Here is a 24,712-nt window from a genome sequence, read left to right as displayed (position 1 = left end):
GTCATGGTAGTGATTTTACTTTGCATTCTGTACTAAACTATGTTCCTTTTCAGTTGAGCTTCCTGAGGGAGTCATTACATTGAGAGTAAGGGCTCCAACTATTTTGGGCAAGTCATTAAGCACTTACTCTGTATTTACCAATTTGCTTTGATTTCAGCTCCTCAAGTGGTTTCAATCAGCTTTTTACATCTCATTAAACTGTGATGACTTTAGCATTGAGATTCTGAAAGCAGCAGCTGACAGGGGTGGTACAGTGGTTAGCACTGCTGCCTCACAGCGCCAGAGACCCAGGTTCAATTCCCGGCTTGGGTCATTGTGTGGAATTTGCACGTTCTCCCCGTGTCTGTGTGGGTTTCCTTCAGGTGCTCCAGTTTCCTTCCACAATCCAAAAGACGTGTTGGTTAGGGTGCATTGGCCATGCTAAATTCTCCCTCAGTGTACCCGAACAGGCACTGGAGTGTGGCGACCAGGGGCTTTTCAAGTAACTTCATTGCAGTGTTAATGTAAGCCTACTTGTGACACTAATAAATAAACTTTAAACTTTAGCTCACGGCATCTGAACTTCTGTTTTCTAGCAATTCATACCTTCTGAAGCCTCCCACAGCCAGGTCGCAGGTACAGATAACACTACACCAGCTCCACGGGTCAGTGTAAGATTCACTGCAGTATCCATTGTAGATACAACTCAGCCTTTTTTGCACATTATGCTACAGGAAGCAGTCATTTCCTATTGTAAAAGCAAAATACTGCAGATGCTCGAAATGGGAAATAAAAATGGAGAATAGTGGAGAAACTCAGCATCTGTGGAGAGAGAAACAGAGTTAATGGGGTGAATTTTCCTGTCCCGCCAGCCACGGGAATCGGAGGGGACCATGGAATAGTCCGCTGACCTCGGGCGGGATTTTCCGGTTTCGAGCACAGCCGGAAAATCCCGCCCAATGTTTCAACTCCAATGTAACTCTTCCTCTGAACTGGCAGTTTTCTACGCTAGGGACTGAGCTATATTGTTAAGAAAAACATAGTTCAAACTTTACTCCACATCTAATACTATAACTAACTTGCGAGTCATTGAATCAACCCTACAGTGCAGAAGGAGGCCATTTGGCCCATTGAGTCTGCACTGACCACAATCCCACCCAGGCCCTGTCCCCATAACCCCATGCATTTACCCTAGCTAATCCCCCTGACACTAGGGGGCAATTTATCATGGCCAATCAACCTAACCCACACATCTTTGGACTGTGGGAGGAAACCGGAGCACCCGGAGGAAACCCACACAGACAATGTACAAACTCCACACAGATAGTGACCCGAGGCTGGAATTGAACCCGGGTCCCCTGGTGCTATGAGGCAGCAGTGCTAACCACTGTGCCATGTGCCATCTCACGTGAGATACTGCATTATTTCACATGATGCTAAGGCTCTTGATCAAACATGTTGCTGTTGCTGATGTAGGCAATGTACAATGAATTGCAGCAGTGTCTGGGAAACTGTTTTTATGAACAAAAATGGGTGATATTGTAAAGGCAACATTTGCAATAGCCAACCTGCCAATTACTATAAGACATCAATTTTTGTTTATTCTTCTATGGGATGTCAACATCATTGAGAAGGCCAGCATTTGTTCTCTATTCCTAACTGCCCTTGAACTCAGTGGCTTGCTCAGCCATTGCAGAGGACAATTAGGACATTGCTGGGGTCTGGAGTCACATATAGGCCAGGCCAGGTAAGCACACAGATTTCCTTCCCTGCGGGACATTTGGAACCAGGTGGGTTTCTATAACAATCGATGATAGCTTCATGGTCATTTCATAGCGTCACGTTTGAGAGCCACAGGTTGACTCTCAACTGCCCTGTGAAATGGCCTAGCAAGCTCAATTGTCACCAAGGACATAAGAACTAGGAGCAGGAGTAGGGCGTGTGGCCCCTCGAGCCTGCTCTGCCAATCAGTAAGATCATGGACTCAGCTCCACTTACCCGCCCACTCACCATCACCCTTAATTCCTTTACTGTTCAAAAATGTATCTTTCTTTGCCTTAAAAACATTCAATGAGGAAGCCTCAACTGCTTTACTGGGCAGGAAATTTCACAGATTCACAATCCTTTAATTTGATTTATTATTGTCACATGAAAAGTATTTTTTCTTGTGCACTATAGAGACAAAACATACCATACATAGGGAAAGAAAGGAGAGAGTGCAGAATGTAGTGTTATAGTCATAACTAGGGTGTAGAGAAAGATCAACTTAATGCAAGGTAGGTCTTTCTCTACATCTTTACTGAATGGCAGAGCAGGCACGAGGGGCCAGATGCCTACTCCTGCTCCTAGTTCTTATGTTCTTCTTGACAAATGAGAGACTTGCTAGGCCATTTGAGAGGGCAGTTGATAGTCAACCACATTTCAGAGGGCAATGAAGAAGTTCCTCCTCAACTCAGATCTGCTCCCCCTTATTTTGAGGCTATGCCCTCTGGTTCTAGCTTTATCCACCAGGGCAAACAACCACTATGCTTCTACCTTATCTATTCTCTTCATAATTTTATATATTTCTATCAGATCCCTCTTCATTCTTCTAAATTCCAATGAGTATAGTCCCAGTCTACTCGCTCTCTCCTGATAAGCCAACCCTCTCAACTCTGGAATCAACCTACTGAATCTCAGCTCACCACCACATTCTCAAGGGCAGCTCGGAATGGGCAATAAATGCTGGCCAGTCAGTAATGCCCATGCCCTACCAATAAATAAAAAAAGTTTATCTTTTTTTATTAATTGAATTTAAATTCAATTGAACTGGTGTCCCCAGAGAATTAGCCCATGCCTCTGGTTACTAGCCCAGTGACATTACCACTGCCACCATTTCCCCCTTGAATTTGTGATGTGGCCACAAAGTATTGTATTTATGGGCAGCACGGTGGCCTCACAGCCCCTGGGACCCAGGTTCGATTCCTGGCTTGGGTCACTGTCTGTGTGGAGTCTGCACGTTCTCCCCGTGTCTGCGTGGGTTTCCTCTGAGGCTCCGATTTCCTCCCATAGTCCAAAGGTGTGCAGGTTAGGTTGATTGGCCATGCTAAATTTCCCTAAGTATGAGGGGGATTAGCAGGGTAAATATGTGAGGTTATGGGAATAGGGCCTAGATGGGATTGTGGTCGGTGCAGACTCGATGGGCTGAATGGTCTCCTTCTACACTGTAGGGGTTCTATGTTTCTATGAAAGTAACGACTCATTGACCATCATGAGGGCCACCCGCTACAAACCTGAGAGCCGGTCAGCAAGGAAGATTGCAGGATTGGGAGGTTGTAATGACTTCAATCAGGCCATGGAGGTTGGCCTACTGGAATATGAACTCCCTGATTAAGGAGTCAATTGATGGGCCAATTTCCTTGTATTTAACAGGGAGTGTCAGTTCCTCTGGCACTCCCGAAGGTAGATCTGTGTACTGCTGTTGGAATTGTAAATAAAGGGATTTTGGTGAAGGGACTTCTGCCTCTGAAGACTAATTACAGAGGTGGTGCCTGACATCAGAGTTTGATATGTTGTGAGGGAGCCGTGTTTGAATAGGGCGTGACATTTTGGGCCTACAGGCTTCGCTAAAGACATCAACCTATATGTGCAGGATGGATGGCTGTGATCTCTAAGGCTGCCTTCTCTTGTCTGTGTTCTTGTCTGTGCCTGGATGGTCTGGTCAAAGGAGCATGCAATGTCCACTGTTATCCTCGAGCCTTTCAGTGGGCCTCGCAACCGAGACTCCCAATCATATTATCATTTGGGCAATATCCCTTTATTGTTCATTTATCATATTTGGGGCAGTGTCTTCCTGATAGGTTGAACAGTCAGGGCTTACCTTTACTGGTGCTGGACACCTCAGTGGAGCTTGATGGCAGTGTGGGTGCCCCGCGGCAGGCTCGCTCCAAGCTGTTGTGCTGCTTGGCGAGTTGCTCAATGGTCTCCTCCAGGCGGGTGCGCTGCTCACGCTCGTACTGCAAAGCACGCTGCCATTTGCGACTGTGCGTCTCCGCTAAATCCAGGAAGTCACGGCATGCCTGCAGATAAAGCACCAGAAAACAGTAACCCATCAGCAAAGGAGGAGGATAAATTCTGCAAACACTTCGCCCCTACCCCACCCCCCTGTGCAGTTTTCTCCCCCGCTACTGGAGAGACTTCACAGAGCTGGAGAACATCAGAAGGTAAGAAGCATCCAAATAGTTTGCATTGAATCCATACAGTGCAGAAGGAGGCCATTTGGCCCATCGAGTGTGCACAAACCACAATCTCACCCAGGCCCTATCCCGTAACCCCACATATTTAGCATGCTAATCCCCCTGATACTAAGGGTCACTTTAACATGGCCAATCAACCTAACCCACACATCTTTGGACTGTGGGAGGAAACTGGAACACCTGGAGGAAACCCACGCAGACACGGGGAGAATGTGCAAACTCCACACAGTCATCCGAGGCTAGAATTGAACCTGGGTCCTTGGCGCTGTAAGGCAGCAGTGCTAACCACTGTGCCACCTCTGTTTATTGACAGCAGGGGAGGGGCCACCCCAGGCAGTGTTTGCCTGAAATTTGTCAGTAGATGCTGGGTGTCTGTGCGGCAGAACTGACAGTGAGGCTTCTTGGCAGATGTACCCTGTTGTACTTTCAGGTCCAGATGCATATCAGGTGGAATTACACAGCAATACTGCCCGTCTCCCACCATCTCCCTCAGAGTGTTTATTTGTTCTCTGGATTTGCGAAGTGCCATTTACTGCCCATCCTCCAGTTGTTGAGAAGATAGTTGTTGGATCAACTTTTTCAGCCACTGTTGTGATGTTAGTGTCCCTTTAAGAAAGTTTTTTTAAAATCATGATCACAGCCTTAGGTGATGTCATTGGTGGGAAGAGAAAACAAGCTGTGTGCCGGTCAGGTGACAAGGGTTGTTTTTAGTTTGGTTTTGGTTGCAGGTAGTCTTAGAAGCAAGCTGGAAAGAAGTCTCCCTCTCTCTGTTTTGCTTTGTAAGTTTTACCAGTTAGCTGAAAGCACATCTTATTTGCCATCCTGCAATAAAGAATCTGTGTTTTGGGGAGCTGATGACTGACTACAAACTGCTCTGAGTTTTCAAGATCAATTGAATTCGGCATTCAACCCAGGGAACTGGATTCTGTATTATGTGAGCTTTAGCCGGTGCAATGATAAATCTATTTAAAGGGTTTTGTTTATTGGATTTTGGTTTTAATTGGAACAATTAGAGATATTCATTAAGGGTTAAATATTATAGTGGGTGTTTTGTTTCTTGTTTGTAATTGATAAGAGTTCTTGCTAATTTTCTTACTATACATGTTAGCTATATTCTTAAATAAACTTTGTTTGATAAAAGCTCCCTACTGGGTCATTTGAATCATACCCGAAGTGAAACAGCTCATGCTTATCCTAGCCAAATTCAAGGTGCAAAACTTATGATTCAGGCGGGCTTCATAAACACTTTGGAGTTTCTAACCTGAACCATAACACTGTGGTCGTTGTGCTAATGCTGCTGGGTAGGGAATTCCAAGAGATTGATTCCTGTCTAAGTCAGATACCGCTGCCCCCCCCCCCCCCCCCCCCCCAAACCATGTATCCTCCTTTGCCTTAGCAGCATTTTTACTTTGTTTTGTGAAGCAGTTTGGGGCATTGTTCTACATTGAAAGGTGGAGCTCAGCATCGTCGGTCTACGTGTAGAAGGTGACCTCAAATCTGCAGATGATGCAACAAAGGATCAAAACGTAAATGGGGGAGAGGAGGCTGCCAAACTTTGCAGCAATCCTGCTTCACTCATTTTCAGTTCATCCTCTCTCTGCAGATCTGTGTCCCTCCAGTCACATCAGGGAAAGAGGAATATGCATGAGGCACCTTAAAGCACTAGAAAGAGCAGGATTGACGTCAATTCACTTCACGGACTGAACAGAACTATCTGGCCGGTCATCAAATGGATGGTTGAATTCCAATTAGTCAGGATGGAGAAGCAAATCCCCTGAAAGCTTATTGATGTTCTGTCACCAGCTGTCATTAGCCAATCTAATAGGTAGTGCACGAAGATTCGGAGACACAGGTCTGAAAAGATCTTTGGGGGGGGCGGGGAAATGACAAGGCAGGAAAGTTCACATTCTGCCCCAGTTTAGTTTTAGACTCTAAAGGCTTCAATCACTCTCTCAATAAACAGGAATAAATGGTCTAAGCTTTAAAAAATTCATTCACGGGATGTAGGCCAGCATTTATTGCCCATCCCCAATTGCCCTTGAATTGAATGGTTTGCTAGGCCAATTCAGGGGACATTTTAAGAATCTTAGAATGATAGAATCCATACAGTGAAGGAGGAGGCCATTTGGCCCATCAAGTCGCCACTGACAGCAATCCCACCCAGGCTCTATCCCCCTAACCCCATGTATTTACCCTGCTAATCCCCCTGACTCTAAGGGTCAATTTAGCATGGTCAATCAACCTAACCTGCAATCTTTGGAGTGTGGGAGGAAACCGGAGCACCCCAGAGGAAGCCCACGCAAACACGGGGAGGATGTGTAGACTCCACACAGTCACCCGAGGCTGCAACTGAATCCAGTCTCTGGCACTGTGCCGCACACATTGCTGTGGGTCTGGAGTCACATGTAGGCCAGGCCAGGCCAAGTAAGGATGGCAGATTTCCTGCCCTAAAGGACAGTAGTGAACCAGGTGGTTTTTTGCAACAATTGACAAGGTTTATGGTCATCATTAGAATTTGAACTCCAGATTTTTACTGGATTAAAATTCCACCATCTGCTGTGGTGGGATTCGAACATGCATTACCCTGAGTCTCTAAATTACTAATCCAGTGACAATACCACTACACCACTGGCTCCCCTGGGTTAATTTTAGAACATGTTTCTCCCATTTCACTTATTCACAATAACGCGTAATGTCACTGCAAGGTGCAAAATGATTTACAGATAACTCATTCTCTCTCACTTGCCAGTGGAATCGGAAACATCAGAAAGAGCTTGCATCTATATAGCACCTTTCACACCCCCAGGACATCCCAAAGAGTGTTACAGCCAATTATTACTTTTTGATGTGTGATAATTGTTAGACACAGCAGCCAATTTCCACGCAGCAGGCTTCGACAGACAGCAATGAGGTAAGTATACAATTACAAACTCAACGCACAGCAGTGGATGGGAATCTGAAATGAAAACAGAAAATGCTGGCAATATTCGCGGGTCTGGCAGAATCTGTGCAGGGAAAACAGTTTTAACATTCCGTGATGAAAGGGCATTGAACTCTTTCTCCATCCACAGATACTGCCTTTTTTAAAATTCATTTGTGGGACATGGGTGTCGCCGACTGGCCAGCATTTATTGGCCATCCCTAGTTGCCCTTGAACTGAGTGGCTTGCTAGGCTATTTCAGAGGGCATTAAAGAGTCAACCACATTGCTGTGGCTTCTGGAGTCATGTATAGGCCAGACCAGGTAAGGATAGCAGATTTCCTTCCATAAAGGACATTAGTGAACCAGATAGGTTTTTCCGACAATTGACAATGGTTTCATGATCATCAGGGCAGCATGGTGGCACAGTGGGGACGGCAACGGTGGCAAGCACAGCTGCCTCATAGCACCAGGGACCGAGGTTCGATTCCCGGCTTGAATCCCTGTCTGTGTAGAGTTTGCACATTCTCCCCATGTCTGCGTGGGTTTGCTCTGGGTGCTCCGGTTTCCTCCCACACTCCAAAGATGTGCAGGTTAGGTTGATTGGCCCTGCTAAATTGCCCCTTAGTGTCCAGGGATAGGGCCTGGGTGCGATTGTGGTTGGTGCAGACTAGATGGGCCGAATGGCCTCGTTCTGCACTGTAGGGATTCTATGGTAATAAAATGAGTAGGTTCTCAGATATTATTTCTTGAATTCAAATTCCACCATCTGCTGTGGCGGGATTTGAACTCAGTCCCCAGAACATTAGCTGAGTTTCTGGATTAATAGCTGAGAGACAACACCACTAGGCCATTGCCTCCCCACTATTCCAAATTAAATTGTTACACAATCCAGTGAAATGGGCATGGGAGACAGATGCCTAAGTTAGAGGCAGCACGCTCGGCAGTGGTTTTTAATTGTGCTCCTGAGTGTAGGTGAAGCTACCTCATAAATAAACAACTTGAATTTATATATGTCATTAACCCATTAAAACATCCCATGGCACTTTACCATCCAAATTTGGCAATGGGCAGCATTGGCAGATATTAGGCCATATGACCATGCACTTGGAAAAAGAGGTTTGTTTTGAGGAAGGTATTGAGAGGAGGAAGGAGAGGTATGGGGGGGAAAAGGCAGGAGACTGGCACTAAGTCACAATGCTCATTTGGAGAGCTGGTGCAGACACAATGGGCTGAATGGCCTCCTTCTATGCTCTTTTTATTCAGCGATGTGTTTAGGGAGGGAATTCCACAGCATAGGGCCTTGGCATCTGCAGGAAAAATGCCACCAATGGTGGAGTGGTTAAAATCAGGAATGCTCAGGAGGCCGGAACTGATGGAGCGCAATGAGCCCGGCTCATGTAAGGTCAGAGGATGTTATACAGACAAGGAGGGGGCGAGGGGAATTGAGGGACGTGCAAACTAGGATGAGAATTTTAAAATCCAGGCAATGATAAACCAAGAGCCAAAGCACTGGAGAAATAGGTGAGTAGCAATGCTCCTGGTAATGTGTGTGGCTGGTTTATTTAATTGCGCGATGCCATTCCATTTTTTTGCCTGGTTGCGCATGTGTTAAAGGGAGCCACTTGCACGCAGCGACTTTTGAGTTGCTGGGCCACTGCGCAGCTTACAGCAGCATCTTGGTGAGCATAAGCTGACTCTGTTACTGAGCCACTGACTCCATCCATCTTCGCTAGCAAGGCTGAACCAGACTGATCACAACCTTGGAGTTACATCTGACCCCAAGATAAGTTTTCAACCAGATAACCATGCCATCAGAAAGAATTTCCAACTCCATCACATCATTTGGATATGCCCCACCTCAGCTGATCTGCTGCTGCAACCCTCATCCGTGCCTTTGTTACCTCTAGACTTGCTCTGTGGCCTTCCTTGTTCCATCCTCCGCAGACTATAGGTTATCCAAAACCTGGCTGTCCACGTGGGGTGGCACAGTGGTTAGCACTGCTGCCTCACAGCGCCAGGGACCCGGGTTCGATTCCCAGCTTGGGTCACTGTCTGTGCAGAGTCTGCACGTTCCCCCCCGTGTCTGCGTGGGTTTCCTCCGGGTGCTCCGGTTTCTTCCCACAGTCCAAAAGACGAGCTGTATGGTGGATTGACCATACTAAATTCTCCTTCAGTGTACCCGAACAGGCGCCCGAGTGTGGTGACTAGGGGATATTTTTTATTTGATTTGATTTAATATTGTCACATGTATTAACATACAGTGAAAAGTATTGTTTTCTTCGTGCTATACAGACAAAGCATACCACATAGAGAAGAAAAGGACAGAGTGCAGAATGTAGCATTACAGTCATAGCTACGGTGTAGAGAAAGACCAATGTAATATGAGATAGGTCCATTCAAAAGTCTGATGGCAGCAGGGAAGAAGCTGCTTTTCACAGTAACTTCATTGTAGTGTTACTGTAAGCCTACTTGTGACACTAATAAAATAAACTTTCATAAAAGATCTTATATACAAAGTCATCCTTACCACAGGTGGTTAGCACTACCACCTCATGGCGCCAGGGACCCGGGTTCAATTCCGGCCTTGGGTGACTGTGTGGAGTTTGCACGTTCTCCTCGTGTCTGCATGGGTTTCCTCCGGGTGCTCCGGCTTCCTCCCACACTTCAAAGATGTGCAGGTTAGGTGAATTGGCCATGCTAAATTGCCCCTTAGTGTCAGGGCGATTAGCAGGGTAAATACATGGGGTTAAGGCCTGGATGGGATTGTTGCCGGTGTGGGCTTGATGGGCCGAAGGGGCTCGTTCTGCACTGAAGAGATTCTATGAGGTCTAAAATGTAATGGGTTCACCATAAAGATGCAACTAAAAGAACACATTTCTGAAAGATTTGGTACTGTCAAAGGAGCTGAGTTTAGAGACCTGATTTTGAACCGTATTCCAATAAGAGCTCTGAACCCCTATGGTACACAACCTCTTATTGTTCTTCTATTTAAAATGTTTGACAGTTTTCTGCATTGGGCAGCAGCTGCCATCTATCTGCCAACTCCGTTAACTCATCGCCTTCCTTCATCTTCTATATTCCTCTTTGTCAAACATCCTAATTTGACATCAGCAAAATTCACCATAATTTCTCTAAATAATTATATTAAATGGAAAAGAGATCCTAAAACAGATTTAGAGTGTCACTGTCTGCCATTCATTTACCCCCAAGCTTTGCTTTCAGCTCCTTGAACATTCTCTTATCCATATGGTCACATCACCTTTAATACCTCCACGCCGACGCTATAGATAAGAAAGTCCACGGACGCCTCTACTTCCTCAGGAGGCTAAGGAAATTCAGCACGTTCGTTATGACTCTCACCAACTTTTACCAATGCCCCATAGGAAACATTCTTTCTGGTTGTATCACAGCTTGGTATGGCTCCTGCTCTGCCCAAGACCGCAAGGAACTACAAAGGGTCATGAACAAAGCCCAGTCCATCACTCAAACCAGCCTCCCACACATTGACACTGTCTACATTTCCCGCTGTCTTGGAAAAGCAGCCAGCATAATCAAGGACCCCATGCACCCCAGACATTCTCTCTTCCACCTTCTTCCTTTGGGAAGAAGGTACAAAAGTCTGAGGTCATGTATCAACCGACTCAAGAACAGCTTCTTCCCTGCTGACATCAGACTTTTGAATGGACCTACCTTATATTAAGTTAATCTTACTCTATACCCTAGCTATGACTGGAACACTACATTCTGCACCCTTTCCTTTCCCTCTCTATGAACAGTATGCTTTGTCTGTATAGTGAGCAAGAAACAATACTTTTCATTGTATACTAATGCATGCGACAATAATAAATCAAATCAAAGTGTCTTAATTTTTGTAACTGTACACAGTATTCGAAAAAAAAAATGCTCAGCACAACTTGTGCTGAAGTAACCTCCGCACTGGGTACAGCTAAAGATCCAGGGGAGAGCTCTGAAATTTCACCAAGGTTCAAAGTTGAACTTCAAACTCTCCAACCCAACTGACTCTACTACACAGACACGATCCCTACAGTCCCAAGAATATAGAAATCATTGTGTTCCATGCAACATTTGATAACTAACTCGTACCTTTAACCTGAAATCTCACCCTTGATATTTTTGCACACCTTGCATCAACTGCTTTAGCTGGGAGCCCTTTCTATAAACCTAAGACAGTCCAGAGACGGATTTCTCCAGCAGCACTTAAAAGTTATTTTACTGAAAAGCCCTGGTAAAGGTCACTGTCTCCAAGTTAACAGGAGAGGGGCAGGTCAAGATGCACCGATTGGTAAGCCTGGGTATTCAAATCATAGAATCCCTACAGTGCAGAAGGGGGCCATTCGGCTCATCGAGCCTGCACCGACCACAATCCCACCCAGGCCCTATCCCCATAACCCCACGTATTTATCCTGATAATCTCTCTGACACTATGGGGCAATTTAGTATGGCCAATCCACCTAAACCGCACATCTTCGGAGTGTGAGAGGAAACCCACGCAGACAGAGAACATGCAAACTCCACACAGACAGTCACTCAAGGCCAGAATCGAACCCGGGTCCCTGGAGTTGTGAGGCAGCAGTGCTGACCACTGTGTCACCCTGGCGTCCGGATAAAAGCCCATAGACTGTGCAGAAAGGAAAGAGGGAGGGAGGTAAAACATTCCCCAGTTTTGATGTGCTGAGAAGGAATGTTTCGGAGACAATAAGGCTCAACTCACGGTTCAGTAACCGGATTACACAGGCCAAGGTGGTCCAGGACTGATTCCCAAATTTCAGTTAGCCGGTCTCAACTATGATGCTGAGATGTGATGGGAATCATCTTGGTATTCCTGGTTTTTAACAGAATCCAAGCCAGTTGGTGGAGTCAAAACCAAGATACACGTTTTTTCTTCACTCAGAGTGTTTACTGACTTGGTTCCACTTGTCTGCTCTCACACCCAGTGTCCCAGCTATCCCCTATTTAAATGTATTTAATTAATCAATGCCCTTCACCTCTGTATCCTACCAATATCATTAATATGTTGTTAACATGGGCTTGTGAAATTCACCAACCTTTCTGTTTCTGATTGCCTTTCAGAGACTCCTACAGGATATGTAAATATCATATTATGGGGAGGTGAAGGCCTCATGGTATTACCGCTAGACCATTAATCCAGAAAACTGTTCTGGGGACCCTGGGTTCGAATCCCCCCATGGCAGATGGTGAAATTTGAATTCAATTTTTAAAAAACCCATCTGGTTCACTAATGTCCTTTGGGGAAGGAAATCGGCTGTCCTTTATCTGGTCTGGCCTACATGTGACTCCAGACCCACAGCAATGTGGTTGACTCTCATTTGCCCTCCAACGGCAATAAATGTTGGCCAGCCAGCGACGTCCATGTCCCATGAATGAAAAAAAAAATACAATGACACTCACATTCTTCAGCATTCATACACACAGTACATCATGTTACCATGGCACTGTTATGCTCCAACTTATGGTTGTATAGGGCAACTAGTAAGAAGCTGCAGTGGCCTGCTTGAACTCAGTCCGCTAGGTTAATGGAGAAACTACTGTGTGCTTTCTGCCTTTACTGAACCAGCCTTATGATAGACATTATAGGGTCATAGTTACTGGTTATTTGGGAAACGAGTGGCTTACTCAAGGCACCACAGCAGCAAAGGAATTGTGTTGCTCTGGTAATGTTAGGGGTATAAATATTTCAGAAACACTTTCAGTAAATGGCTGGGGAATTCACCTGTATCAGCCAGCCTTGTGGTACATTCAGCACCAGTGACAGTGCCGTGTGAATCCTGGTCTCTCTCGGATTGATTTCTTTGATTGAAATTTGTAAAAGACTTTGTACAACAATAAATACCTCACTTTCTGCCCAAGAGGAATGCTGCAATTCTCAGTAAAAAGCTACTTAACATACCATAAAGCTGTAGGTAAACCACCCAATTGGAAGTTAGCTGGAATTATTAAATCCTTCTCCCTGAGTGAATATGCTAATGTACAAAATTACACGCAGGCTGGGTGTGCATATTTTCTGCTCCTTAATTGTGCAATGGTATTGACAGAAGCCCAACTTGACGCAGATTCCAAAAATATTCCATTAGTTACAATGCACAAATCTTCCTCTAGGCAACATCTCCAAGTCATTTGTGGGTACTTGATTAATGCAGAATAAAGTTCGCTCTATTCTTCCCAAATAGTCCAAGATTGCCTGTAATTTATGCTATAGCCAAAAGGACACTGCATTCTAATCTGCCCCAACAACGTATTTGAAATTGAATTACTGAAGAGAATCCGTCTGCACCATTTCCGTTTCCTGAAGCCTTCTAAATGAAACTGGGCCTTTAGCACCAAAGGGTGTTAAAATATTACAGTGATAACATACAAGCCCACATCATTTCGTAGAATACTACAGTGCAGAATGGAGGCCATTTGGCCCATCGAGTTTGCACCAACCACAATCCCAGCCAGGTCCTATTCGCGTAACCCCACATATTTACCCTGCTAATCCCCCTGACACTAAGGTCAATTTAGCATGGCCAATCCACCTAACCCACACATCTTTGGAGTGTGGGAGAAAACTGGAGCACCCGGAGGAACCCACGCAGACACAGGAAGAATGTGCAAACTCCACACAGATAGTGACCCGAGGCCAGAATTGAACCCGGGTTCCTGACGTTTGTCTAATTTCCATTGCAAATTAGACTTCATAGATCTGTGGTAAAGGCCTGTGGTCACATTTCTACCTACCTTGGATCTGAACATTGATTCACAGGTCTGCCCCTGCTTGGCTTGTCTTCCCTGTAGTTGGGTGAGAATCTGTTAACTATTTCACTCACCATATTTATTATGTCCTTGTACGATGCCTTGTAGTCTCAGGGGAATGTCAAACCACAAACTGACCAATGATATGTATGTGCGTTTGTGCCTAAATGGAATGACTCTGAAATGTCCTTCAGTGTGTAAAGCAGGCTCTGGGTAAACTGAGCATTAAAAAAAACCCCAGGAACATTGTGGATACCGTCAAACATTCTCCCATGTAACCTGGTTGAATGAAGCTAACAACCTGAAGCTAAAATCCACTGGAGAACACAACAGAATATGCGGCACTCAGACCCAAATATCCAAGGGCCTTTGACACTGCGCGGACGTCTGCAGAGGCTCCGAACAAGTGCTCTCTCAAGAGCTGTACATGTCAGAACATAAACAGCAAATCTCCAAATATTCCAATTAAATAATTAATTTGACGACATAATCTAAACAAGAGAACATTGATCAAAATGACTCGACTTGACACAAGATCGATCAGCTTTGCACAATAGGCTGCTGTCTCTGGGCAATTCGTACTGATAACCCGGCAGCAGTGAGTGCAACAAACCGAGTGCACATTCGAATCAAATTAACTGAGCAATTTCATGCTTTAATCAGATATTTCAAATTAAAAGAAGTGAAGGAGAAGGAGTCTGCTCCATTAGACTTCCAAACAGCGAGAGAAAGAAAGACTGAAACTAGCAGCAATTTACAGTGACTGGAAAGGGATACAGTTCATTAGAATTCTCAAAGTTAAACTTTATTTATTAGTGTCACAAGTAGGCTTACATTAATACTGCAGTGAAGTTACTGTGAAAATCCCCTAGTCACCACACTCCGGCGCCTGTTTGGGTACACTGGGGGAGAATTTAGCATAGTCAATGCACCTAACCAGCATGTATTTCAGACTATAGGAAGAAACTGGAGCTCCCGGAGGAAACACATGCAGACACGGGGAGAATGTGCAGACTCCACACAGACAGTGACCTGAGCCCCGGAATTGAACCCGGGTCCCTGGCGTGGTGAGGCAGCAGTGCTAACCACTGTGCCACCCATTCTACATGATGCGAACGAAAGGGAAGGTGTTTAGTGCATTGGAAATCGGTACCTGAATTACGTACACTTCGAGAAAGTTAGAATCCACATGCAGGATCAGCGTTAAGTGTGAAGAACAATTTTAAACTGATTGGCTGGTCAGCCAGTGTCAGATCGAAATGAGAGTCAAAGAGGGGTCCTCCTCATATCACAGTAGAGCACATCAACCCGTTAGTTATATAGTTACATCCTTCTACTGCTGCTTTGACCCTTGATAACAATACAGCCAGTTCATGGACCTTTACTGAGAGTCCCTTTCTGCAAGCAGTTTCAAAAAATAGTGACAGTGTTGGATCATACAGTGGATGGCCAATGTTTCACTGGATTTTTCACAGTCCCACGCTGCAGCCGAGGATGGTTAAAGTCACACTGTGACACAGCCTGGCTTGTGAGTGCGCCCTTACTTTCTCATTAAGCATTTATCAACTATTGTCAAAACGGTTGTCAAACAAGGCAATACATCCTCATGCTGGACTGTTAACGTAACTCGCACTAGGCTGTTAACATGTCCCCGGCGCAATGTGACTCTTCTCACACTCTCGTTTCGACTCAAATCATCACAAACTCATGATTTAATGAGCTTAACCCCACAGGCGACGGCTAACCTATCAAAATGGACCCCACTGTGTAATTGTAACTCTGTTCAGAAAGCATCATTTATGATATTCAGAAGCAAAAGCCCACCGCGCTGTCAGCACTGGCTGGGAAACCCACAGCATACTAATAAATCATTGTTCCCATTTCAGAGTGACAGGGAGCTCAGGGCTGCTGCAAACTTCCCCAGTCCTTACTCTCGCTCATTACTGACATGTTCAGCATACACCTAGTACTACAGCACACAACAACTTGCATCTATCTGCTGCTTTTCACGTTGCTAAAACATTCCGAGCTGCTTCATAAATATAATGAGAGAATAACAAGAACGGAGACATGGCGCAGACATTAAGACAGCTGACCAAACGCTTGGATCAAAGCTATTAGTTTGAAGCAGTTTTAAAAGGAGTAGAACGAGGTGGAGAGGCGAATGGGTTTAAGGAGGAAATTTCAGAAGCTGGAAACCTGGAATGGTTACACAGCACAAAAGGAGGCCATGCAGCCCATCATGCCAATGTCAGCTCTCTGCAAAAGCAATTCAGCTGGCCTTGCTTCATCTTTTCCCAGTAGCCCTTAAGGTCTAGAATCATTGAATCCTACAGGGCAGAAGGAGGCCATTCAGCCCATCGAGTCGGCACCGACCACAATCCCACCCAGGCCCTATCCCCATAACCCCATGTATTTACCCGAGCTAGTACCCCTGACACTAAGGGACAATTTAGCATGGTCAATCCACCTAACCCACACATCTTTGGACTGTGGGAGGAAACCGGAGCAACTAGAGGAAACCCACGCAGACACGGGGAGAATGTGCAAACTCCACACAGACAGTGACCCAAGCCGGGAATCGAACCCGGGTCCCTGGTGCTGTGAGGCAGCAGTGCTAACCACTGTGCCATCGTGCCGCTCTAGACAGGTGAAGGCAAGACCGCCAATGATCAGGTAAAGAAACTAGAGGATGCACATGAGCCAAAGGAAGGTTAACAAGTAGCATGTTCAATACCCTATCTCAAGTGCAAACTGATGTCCACAGTGCAGGCAGCATTACAGCAGTTTATGGGTAATCTAATTGGCAGAGCAGTGTATATATGTGTGTCCACATGGACACAGTTGGATTAAATTATTCAGAAGCTAGTTTAGGGACAAATTCATTCATATCTTTCTGCCTTGCAAGTGTAGCTGAGACAATTACTGACAAGACAAACATGTAACAACACATCAGCAGACATCAAATCCTCAAAGATAAAACCCTTACATTACTGAGCCCATTTACAGCATCTATCGCTGCCCAGGTTTAAACTAGTAAAGTGTGGGGGTGATCATCACAAAGTGGTGGCACAGTGGTTAGCGCTGCTGCCTCACAGCGCCAGGGCCCCGGGTTTGATTCCCGGCTTGGGTCCCCTGTCTGTGTGGAGTCTGCACGTTCTCCCCGTGTCTGAGTGGGTTTCCTCCCACAGTCCGAAAGACGTGCTGGCTAGGGTGCATTGGTCATGCTAAATTCTCCCTCAGTGTTACCCGAACTGGTGCCGGAGTGTGGCGACTGGGGGATTTTCACAGTAACTTCATTGCAGTGTTAATGTCAGCCTACTTGTGACACTAATAAATAAACTTTAAACACTTGGATTTCCAAGAAAGTGCGTGGGTAAGAACTCTGGGGTCATGGCGAATGCTGCCCTGAGGGGTCTGTAGGGACAGTCTGGTTGGATGAATTAAGATGGGCTGAATGGCTTTTCTCATTAGTTCGATCTTATGTGTCTATATGTATACTTACACCGAGGGACTCACATACCTTCTCTCCATACATACTGCACATCTATGTTAAATGTACAGTCCAGCTGTTGTCAGTAGCATTTCAGCAAAATATAACAACTGACATTTTTCTACCTGGCTTGTGTATACACCCTGCAGCCTCGAATTTTGTGTGAGCCCTCTAACAGGGAAGGTGAATCGCTGTGTTCTCATTGTCTTTTTGCTATCCCTCGCTTCAGTTTTAATAGAGACTCCAGCTGATTCCTTTGGACTGTTCCTTTGGTCACTCCCCCAACTTCTCGTCCGGTTATGTTTGTGAATAAAACCACTCTAATTGGTCCTCCTCGGGGATTGGAACTCCAAGGTACAGTCCATGCGGAAGTCCAGGTGAAGCATGGGTGGCATGGTGGCACATGGTTAGCACTGCTGCCTTACAGTGCCAGGGGCCTGAGTTCGATTCTAAGGTTGGGTCACTGTCTGTGTGGAGTCTGCACGTTCTCCCCATGTCTGGATGCTCCAGTTTCCTCCCATAGTCCAAAGATGAGCCCCTGAATTGCCCCTTAGTGTCAGGGGGACTAGCAGGGTAAATATGTGGAATTATGGGGATAGGGCCTGGGTGGGATTAGAAATCATAGAAACCCTACAGTACAGAAAGAGGCCATTCGGCCCATCGAGTCTGCACCGACCCCAATCCCACCCAGGCCCTACCCCCATATCCCTACATATTTACCCACTAATCCCTCTAACCTACACATCTCAGGACACTAAGGGCAATTTTTAGCATGGCCAATCAACCTAACCCGCACATCTTTGGACTGTGGGAGGAAACCGGAGCACCTGGAGGAAACCCACGCAGACACGAGGAGAATGTGCAAACAGACAGTGACCCCAGCCGGGAATCGAACCCAGGTCCCTGGAGCTGTGAAGCAGCAGTGCTAACCACTGTGCTACCGTGCCACCCCGTGCTGCCACCGATTGTGGTCGGTGCAGGCTCGATGGGCTGAATGTCCTCCTTCTGCACTGCAGGATTCCATGATTCAAGGAACCTGGGTCCCTGGCGTTGTGAGGCAGCAGTGCTAAGCACTGTGCCACTGTGTTGCCTACCCCACAGTGCCAAACACCTCTCCAGGACGGAGCACTAACAAATTGAAGTAGACAGTGAGAACTTGTATTGACAGAAGGTACTAGAAATACTCAGATCAGCAGCACCCATGGAGCGAGACACAGAGTTAATGTTCCAGCAAAACTGGTGAGTATTTCCTTCCAAATCACTTTGCTTTGATTTTTAACTGGTGAAACCTCTGCCACACCTCTGCACACACCTGGGAGTTCCCAGGTCCTCTCTCCTGGGGCAACAGAACACATTTTAAATTGGGCAAACACAAACTCCACCCTGGTTGGAATTCTCAGTTGCTCCACAATGCTGATGGATTTGTTACCAAATGTTTCAGACTTAAGGAAATATATTCAATGTAATGCATTCAACAATTACAAAAAGGGAATGTTATTAAATCCGCATTTTCAAACACCAACATTTCATGTCCTTGCTCATGTGACATGTCTAATTTGCAACGCAAATACAGTTTATCGCATGTCACCGCCAGGCCTATGTCACATGTCACCCATCATCACCCCCCCCTTGTAACACATCACCCACAGCCCTCCCATTTCACATGTTACCCATAACCCTCCCCATAATACACATCACCCAGAACCCCCAAATATCACACATCACCCAGAACCCCCCAATATCACACGTCACCCAGAACCCTCCCCATTTCACGTTACCCATAACCCACCCCACAGCACACGTCACCCATAATCCCCCCATATCACGTCACTCATAATCCTTCCCATATTATACGTCTCCCAGAATCCTCTCCACATCACATGTCACCTAGAACCCTCCCCAAATCACACATCACCCATAACCCTTCCCATATCATACATTATGCATAATCCCCCCACATCACACATTACGCATAATCCCCCCATTTCACACATCATGCAGAACCCTCCCCATATCACGTCACCCAGAACCATTCCCATATCACATGTCACCCAGCACCCTGCCATAACACACACCATCCAGAACCGCCCATATCAAACACCACCCAGAACCCTCCCCATATCACACATCATTCAGAACTCCCCTAAAGCACACGTCACCCATAGCCCTCCACATCTCACACATCACGCAGAACTCTCCCCATATCGCACAATACTCCCAGATGATGCTAAACTGAAGGCAGCCCACTTAGAATCTTCCCAAAGGCTCTGCCACCTCTGCAAAAGATAGCAAGTCACTGGCAGTAATGAAGGCATTGCAAGATCCCAAAATGGTTAGTTTGAACCTGCCTTAGAACAGTACTGCAAAAAATAATCCTGAAGTAACATTTAATCTCTCAGCCAGAGGATAACTTGTATGTAAGGCAGGGCAGGTCAGTATAAATCTCATGTCAGATCACCAACAAGGATGTGAGGGTTGCTGCCAGTACATAAACACACCTCACCTCTTAAACTGAGCAATATCGAATGAAAGGTTCGAGGTGCAGTCTCAGCCTGTTCACTCAACAGGAGTTGTGCTCACTCCCCTGAGGATCGATTGGAGGCCTCACAACATCCAATCCTTCAATTACCCTCCCATCCAAGTGAAAACAATTAGTAGAGGAGCTGAAATCTTGTGAGGATATTATCTTGCACACAGCCTTGAAAAGACGACACACTCCTCCAGTTCTTTTATGTATTCCAGAATTAGCCTCACTCCTCTATTAAAAACAATATCTAAATTATGCCAAGCAGAGGTGGTTTATGTCCTGGTCAATAGAACAAAGAACAAAAAACAGTACGGCACAGGAGCAGGCCCTGCGGCCCTCTGAGCCTGCGCCGATCATGATACCTGCCTAAACTAAAACCGTATGCACTTACGGAATCCGTATCCTTCCATTCCCATCCTTTTCATGTATTCGTCTAGTTGCCCCTTAATGTCACTATCGTACCTGCTCCCACCACCTCCCCAGGCAGCATGACCCAGACATTCACCACCCTCTGTGTAAAAAAGCTTGCCTCGCACATCTCCTCTAAACTTCTCCCCGCGCACCTTAAACCTATGTCCCCTAGTACTTGACTTTCCTACCCTAGGAAAGAGCATCCGGCTATCCACTCTGTCCATGCCACTCATAATCTTTATTTCTCAATAAACATCACTTCGGCTGATGATCTTGCCATTTAATTCATTGCAGTTATTGGAACTTTGGTGTGCAAATTGGCTGTCCCATTTCTCCTAATACTCTTCAAGCAAGAACATAATTAGCCGTACAGTGTTTTTGGGATGACCCGAGGTCCGAAAAGCAACAAATGCGGATCCTTCTTTCTATTACTGAGCATCATCTCAGTCGCACCTCGAGACTCAGAGCAAGAAAACACAGAAAGGATGCGGCCCATCGAATCTGCTCCTGTCACAGCCCAGCTCCAATGCCACATGTCCCTGAGGGGGGAATTCTCACTGTAGGGGAAAGGAGCAGATGGATTGTCCAACTGGTGTTCTATAGTGGGCAGCCACTACACTCCAGCACCGACGTTCCTGCCCAGGCGTGACGCTGAGAATTACTCACAGGAATGCATTTGATTGCCCTGGATCTCACCCGTTATCTAACAAAGTCTATATATGCCTCTTATTTTTTGTTAGGATTGCCTGTTCTGGTTTGATACATTCCGGGAGATTCTCTCACATGACCAGCCTCCCCCGACAACCCCGCACTGTTAGTCTGCATTTTTATCATATCCCTACTACTTTAAATAGGATGTGCAGAGGATTCATTCCTGAAGACTCCAGAACAATCCTGAAGAGTTAATGAGTCAAAGATGGGTTGATATAGTGTTTACTCCATAGAACCCCAACAGTAAAACATAGAAATCCATCACATAAACCAGCCTCTCGTCCATTGACTCTGTCAACACTTCTCACTGCCTCGGAAAAGCAGCCAGCATAATCAAGGACCCCACGCACCCCGGACGCGCCTCTTCCACCTTCTTCCGTTGGGAAAAAGATTCAAAAGTCTGAGATCACGTACCAACCAACTCAAGAAGAGCTTCTTCCCTGCTGCTGTCAGACTTTTGAATGAACTTACCTTGCATTAAGTTGATCTTTCTCTACATCCTAGCTATGACTGTAACATTACATTCTGCACTCTCTCCTTTCCTTCTCTATGAACGGTATGCTATATCTGTATAGCTCGCAAGAAACAATACTTTTCACTGTATACTAACACGTGACAATAATAAATCAAATTTTAAAAAATCAACTCAAATCAGATCAGTGTAGAAAGATGCCATTTGGCTTATCGAGTCTGCACTGACTCTCCAAAAGAGCATCTCAGCCAGGCCCACCCCGTCCTCCACATCCCCCTCACCCTATTCCTGTAATCCTGTGCATTTACCATGGTCAATCCACCTAACCTGCACATCTTTGGACTGTGGAAGGAAACCGGAGTACCCGGAGGAAACCCACGCAGACACGAAGAGAACGTGCAAACTCCACACCGTCACAGAATCCCTACAGTGCAGGAGGAGGCCACTAAGACTCATTGAGTCCTCACCGACTCTCTGACAGAGCATTTTACCCAAGCCCTTTCCCCCACACTCGTAACCTCACACATTTCCCATGGTGAATCCATCTAACCTACACATCTCGGGACACTGAGGGGCAATTTAGCATGGCCAATCCACCTAACCTGCACATCTTTGGACTGTGAGAGGAAACCGGAGCATCCGGAGGAAACCCACGCAGACACGAGAGAACATGCAGACTCCACACAGACAGTGACCCAAGCTGGGAATTGAACCCGGGTCCCTGACACTGTGAGGCAGCAGTGCTAACCACTGTGCCACCGTGCCTCACTGCGGGTTCTTTTAACATGAGTCTCACTCCTCATTTCACTCACGCCTCGCTCGTCTGCCAAACTCCAGGCTTGCTTCGTTAATTGGTGTACTGTGTTTCTGGCATTCCCATCACATCTGGGAGGTGTTAAACATCGACTTCACTGGAACACTGCTAGTCTAGGCAGGAAACATGCAACCGTGCACTGCAAAACCTGTACCACAGCACAAAGACAGCACTTAATTCCTTAATCTACTTGCTGAGATGAAGAATGTCAAACAACCAACAGAGAGAGAAAAAATAAAGATAACAATATTTGAAGTCACAGAATTTTCCATCTTGGTCCCCACAGACTCCAGGGTTCAGTTTCTCTCTGGGATCTGATTACAGTATTGTCCAGTTTTGCACAGTGCCTGACCACACACACTCCCTCAGCAGAGAAAAATCATATCAAATCTCCCGATTTCACCCACCTTCTCCTGATTCTGAGCCGTCAGCCGTACAGAGAGGGAGATTTGGGCATCAGGGGTCCCGGTTGCTCCACACCAGTTGACCACAACATTCCCCCATCCCCCCCGGTGTGCCTTCTCCTGTGTTCACCTGCTGCCTTGAATCCTAAAGCCCACCTTGCAGCAGGGAGACACCGCACTCACCTTGTCCTGTTGCTGGCTTCTCCGTCACTTCAGAGTGGGAAAGGCTGCCTCAACATTCAGCAGCAGAAAAATCATGTGACCTAGTGCTCTAATTAAGCAGAAGTGTTGCCGTGTGACAGAGAGGAAAGGATATTTCAGTCTCCTGGAAGCCATCTGCCGTGTCATTAGAAGTCTCTGACTAGCAAACTGTCAGTGTGTGGGTGACAACACCACAAGAGGGAGGGAGAGAGAGACTGGGAAAGAGAGGGAGAGAGAGAAAGAGAGGGAGAGAGAGAGACTGGGATAGAAAGAGGGAGAGAGAGACTAGGATAGAGAGAGAGAGAGGGTGACAGACAGAGAAACTGGGAAAGAAAGAGGGAATGAGAGAGAGAGAGACTGGAATAGAGGGAGAGAGAGAGAGAGACTGGGATAGAGAGACTAGGAGGGAGAGAGAGACTGGGAAGGAGAGAGAGACTAGGAGGGAGAGGGGAGGGGGGGGGGAGAGAAAGCGTTCTCAGCCTGGGGCTCGGCCAACAGTGCTGACTTTAATTGTCTTAAAGCCCCATTGTTATCAAACAGCTGCTAGAATCCTATTTGCCGCTGATCCCCCTCACACCCTCTCTGGTGTATTCACCTCTCTGACTCCCCGGGCTTCTGCAGACAATGCAGCAGCAATACATGAATTTAGCTCCAATCTGTACCTGTGGGATCCCCAGGCAAGCTGCTCCCAGCTGCAATTAAACGGAAGAGAGTGGGATTACAGGTGCCTCACAGTTAGATGCCGAGAGCAGTGTTAGATGCTCCCTATTTCACATCTCAGTAACGGCACACGGGTTGAGCCCCTGAGTTTAATTCCAGGGCAGTGACTCACACGCTGGATTTTTCTGAACAAACACATACTTTGTGTGATTTTTTTCGGTGTTAAGAGAACGAATTTTATTCAAAAGCAAGTTAAAAATACAGAATATTCCCCTGATCACCAGTCACTGAATTAGCTCAATGGTGCGACACCTTCCTGCTCCCTGCGTTACAAAGATACCCGCTTCACCCCACAACAGGGCTACACAGTCAGAGTTCTGCTATCAGGGCGGGTTTCAGCAGTTCCCAGCTTCCCTGTGTTCTACATTAAGGAAAACTGGAAGCTTCATAGATGCATTCGGTTAGACGGAGTTTACAGATAATAAAGGAAAGGTCTATTCTGTTAATGCAAAAATAAACTTGCTTTTCTACAGCACTTTACATCAGCTCCACGTGTCCTAAAGCACTGCACAAAACAGAATGTTTGAAGTGTAGTCACCCATAGAATCCCCAGTGTCGAAGGAGGTCATTCGGCCCATCGAGTCTGCACCAACCACAATCCCACCCAGGCCCTATCCCCATAACCCCATATATTTACCCTGCTAATCCCCTGACACTAAGGGGCAATTCAGCATGGCCAATCAGCCTAACCTGCACATCTTTGGACTGTGGGAGGAAACTGGAGCATCCGGAGGAAACCTACGCAAACACGGGGCGAATGTGCAAACTCCACACAGTGACCTGAAGCCGGAATCGAACCCGGGTCCCTGGCGCTGTGAGGCAGCAGTGTTAACCACTGTGCCACCATGCTGCCCCTCACGAAATATAAGAAAAGGGGAAGCCAATTTATGCACAGCAGAAACTGTTCTTGTGTTGAGTATTCTGCAGCTCTAGGTAATGGGAAAAGGCCCACATTTTGGGCCTTTTACCTCATGGACGGTACGGTGACACAGTGGTTAGCATTGCTGCCTCACAGTGCCAGGGACCCGGGTTCCATTCCACACTTGGGT

The 24,712-nt window shown here is 46.3% G+C and overlaps 1 protein-coding gene across 8 annotated transcripts in view; it reads right to left on the bottom strand.

The window, feature by feature from the left end:
- LOC144502696 (oxysterol-binding protein 2-like) overlaps positions 1-24,712 on the bottom strand; it is a 386,545-nt gene that overhangs the window by 96,614 nt on the left and 265,219 nt on the right. For all 8 annotated transcript variants that reach the window (XM_078226903.1, XM_078226904.1, XM_078226906.1 and 5 more), the window contains one exon: positions 3,839-4,037. In XM_078226903.1, the coding sequence (XP_078083029.1) occupies positions 3,839-4,037 (199 nt within the window). The remainder of the gene's footprint in view (positions 1-3,838; positions 4,038-24,712) is intronic.

Source organism: Mustelus asterias, chromosome 13, assembly GCF_964213995.1.
Source record: "Mustelus asterias chromosome 13, sMusAst1.hap1.1, whole genome shotgun sequence".
Lineage (NCBI taxonomy): Eukaryota > Metazoa > Chordata > Chondrichthyes > Carcharhiniformes > Triakidae > Mustelus > Mustelus asterias.
Note: the sequence above shows the minus strand (reverse complement) of the source record. Positions and strands in the feature narration are given on the sequence as shown.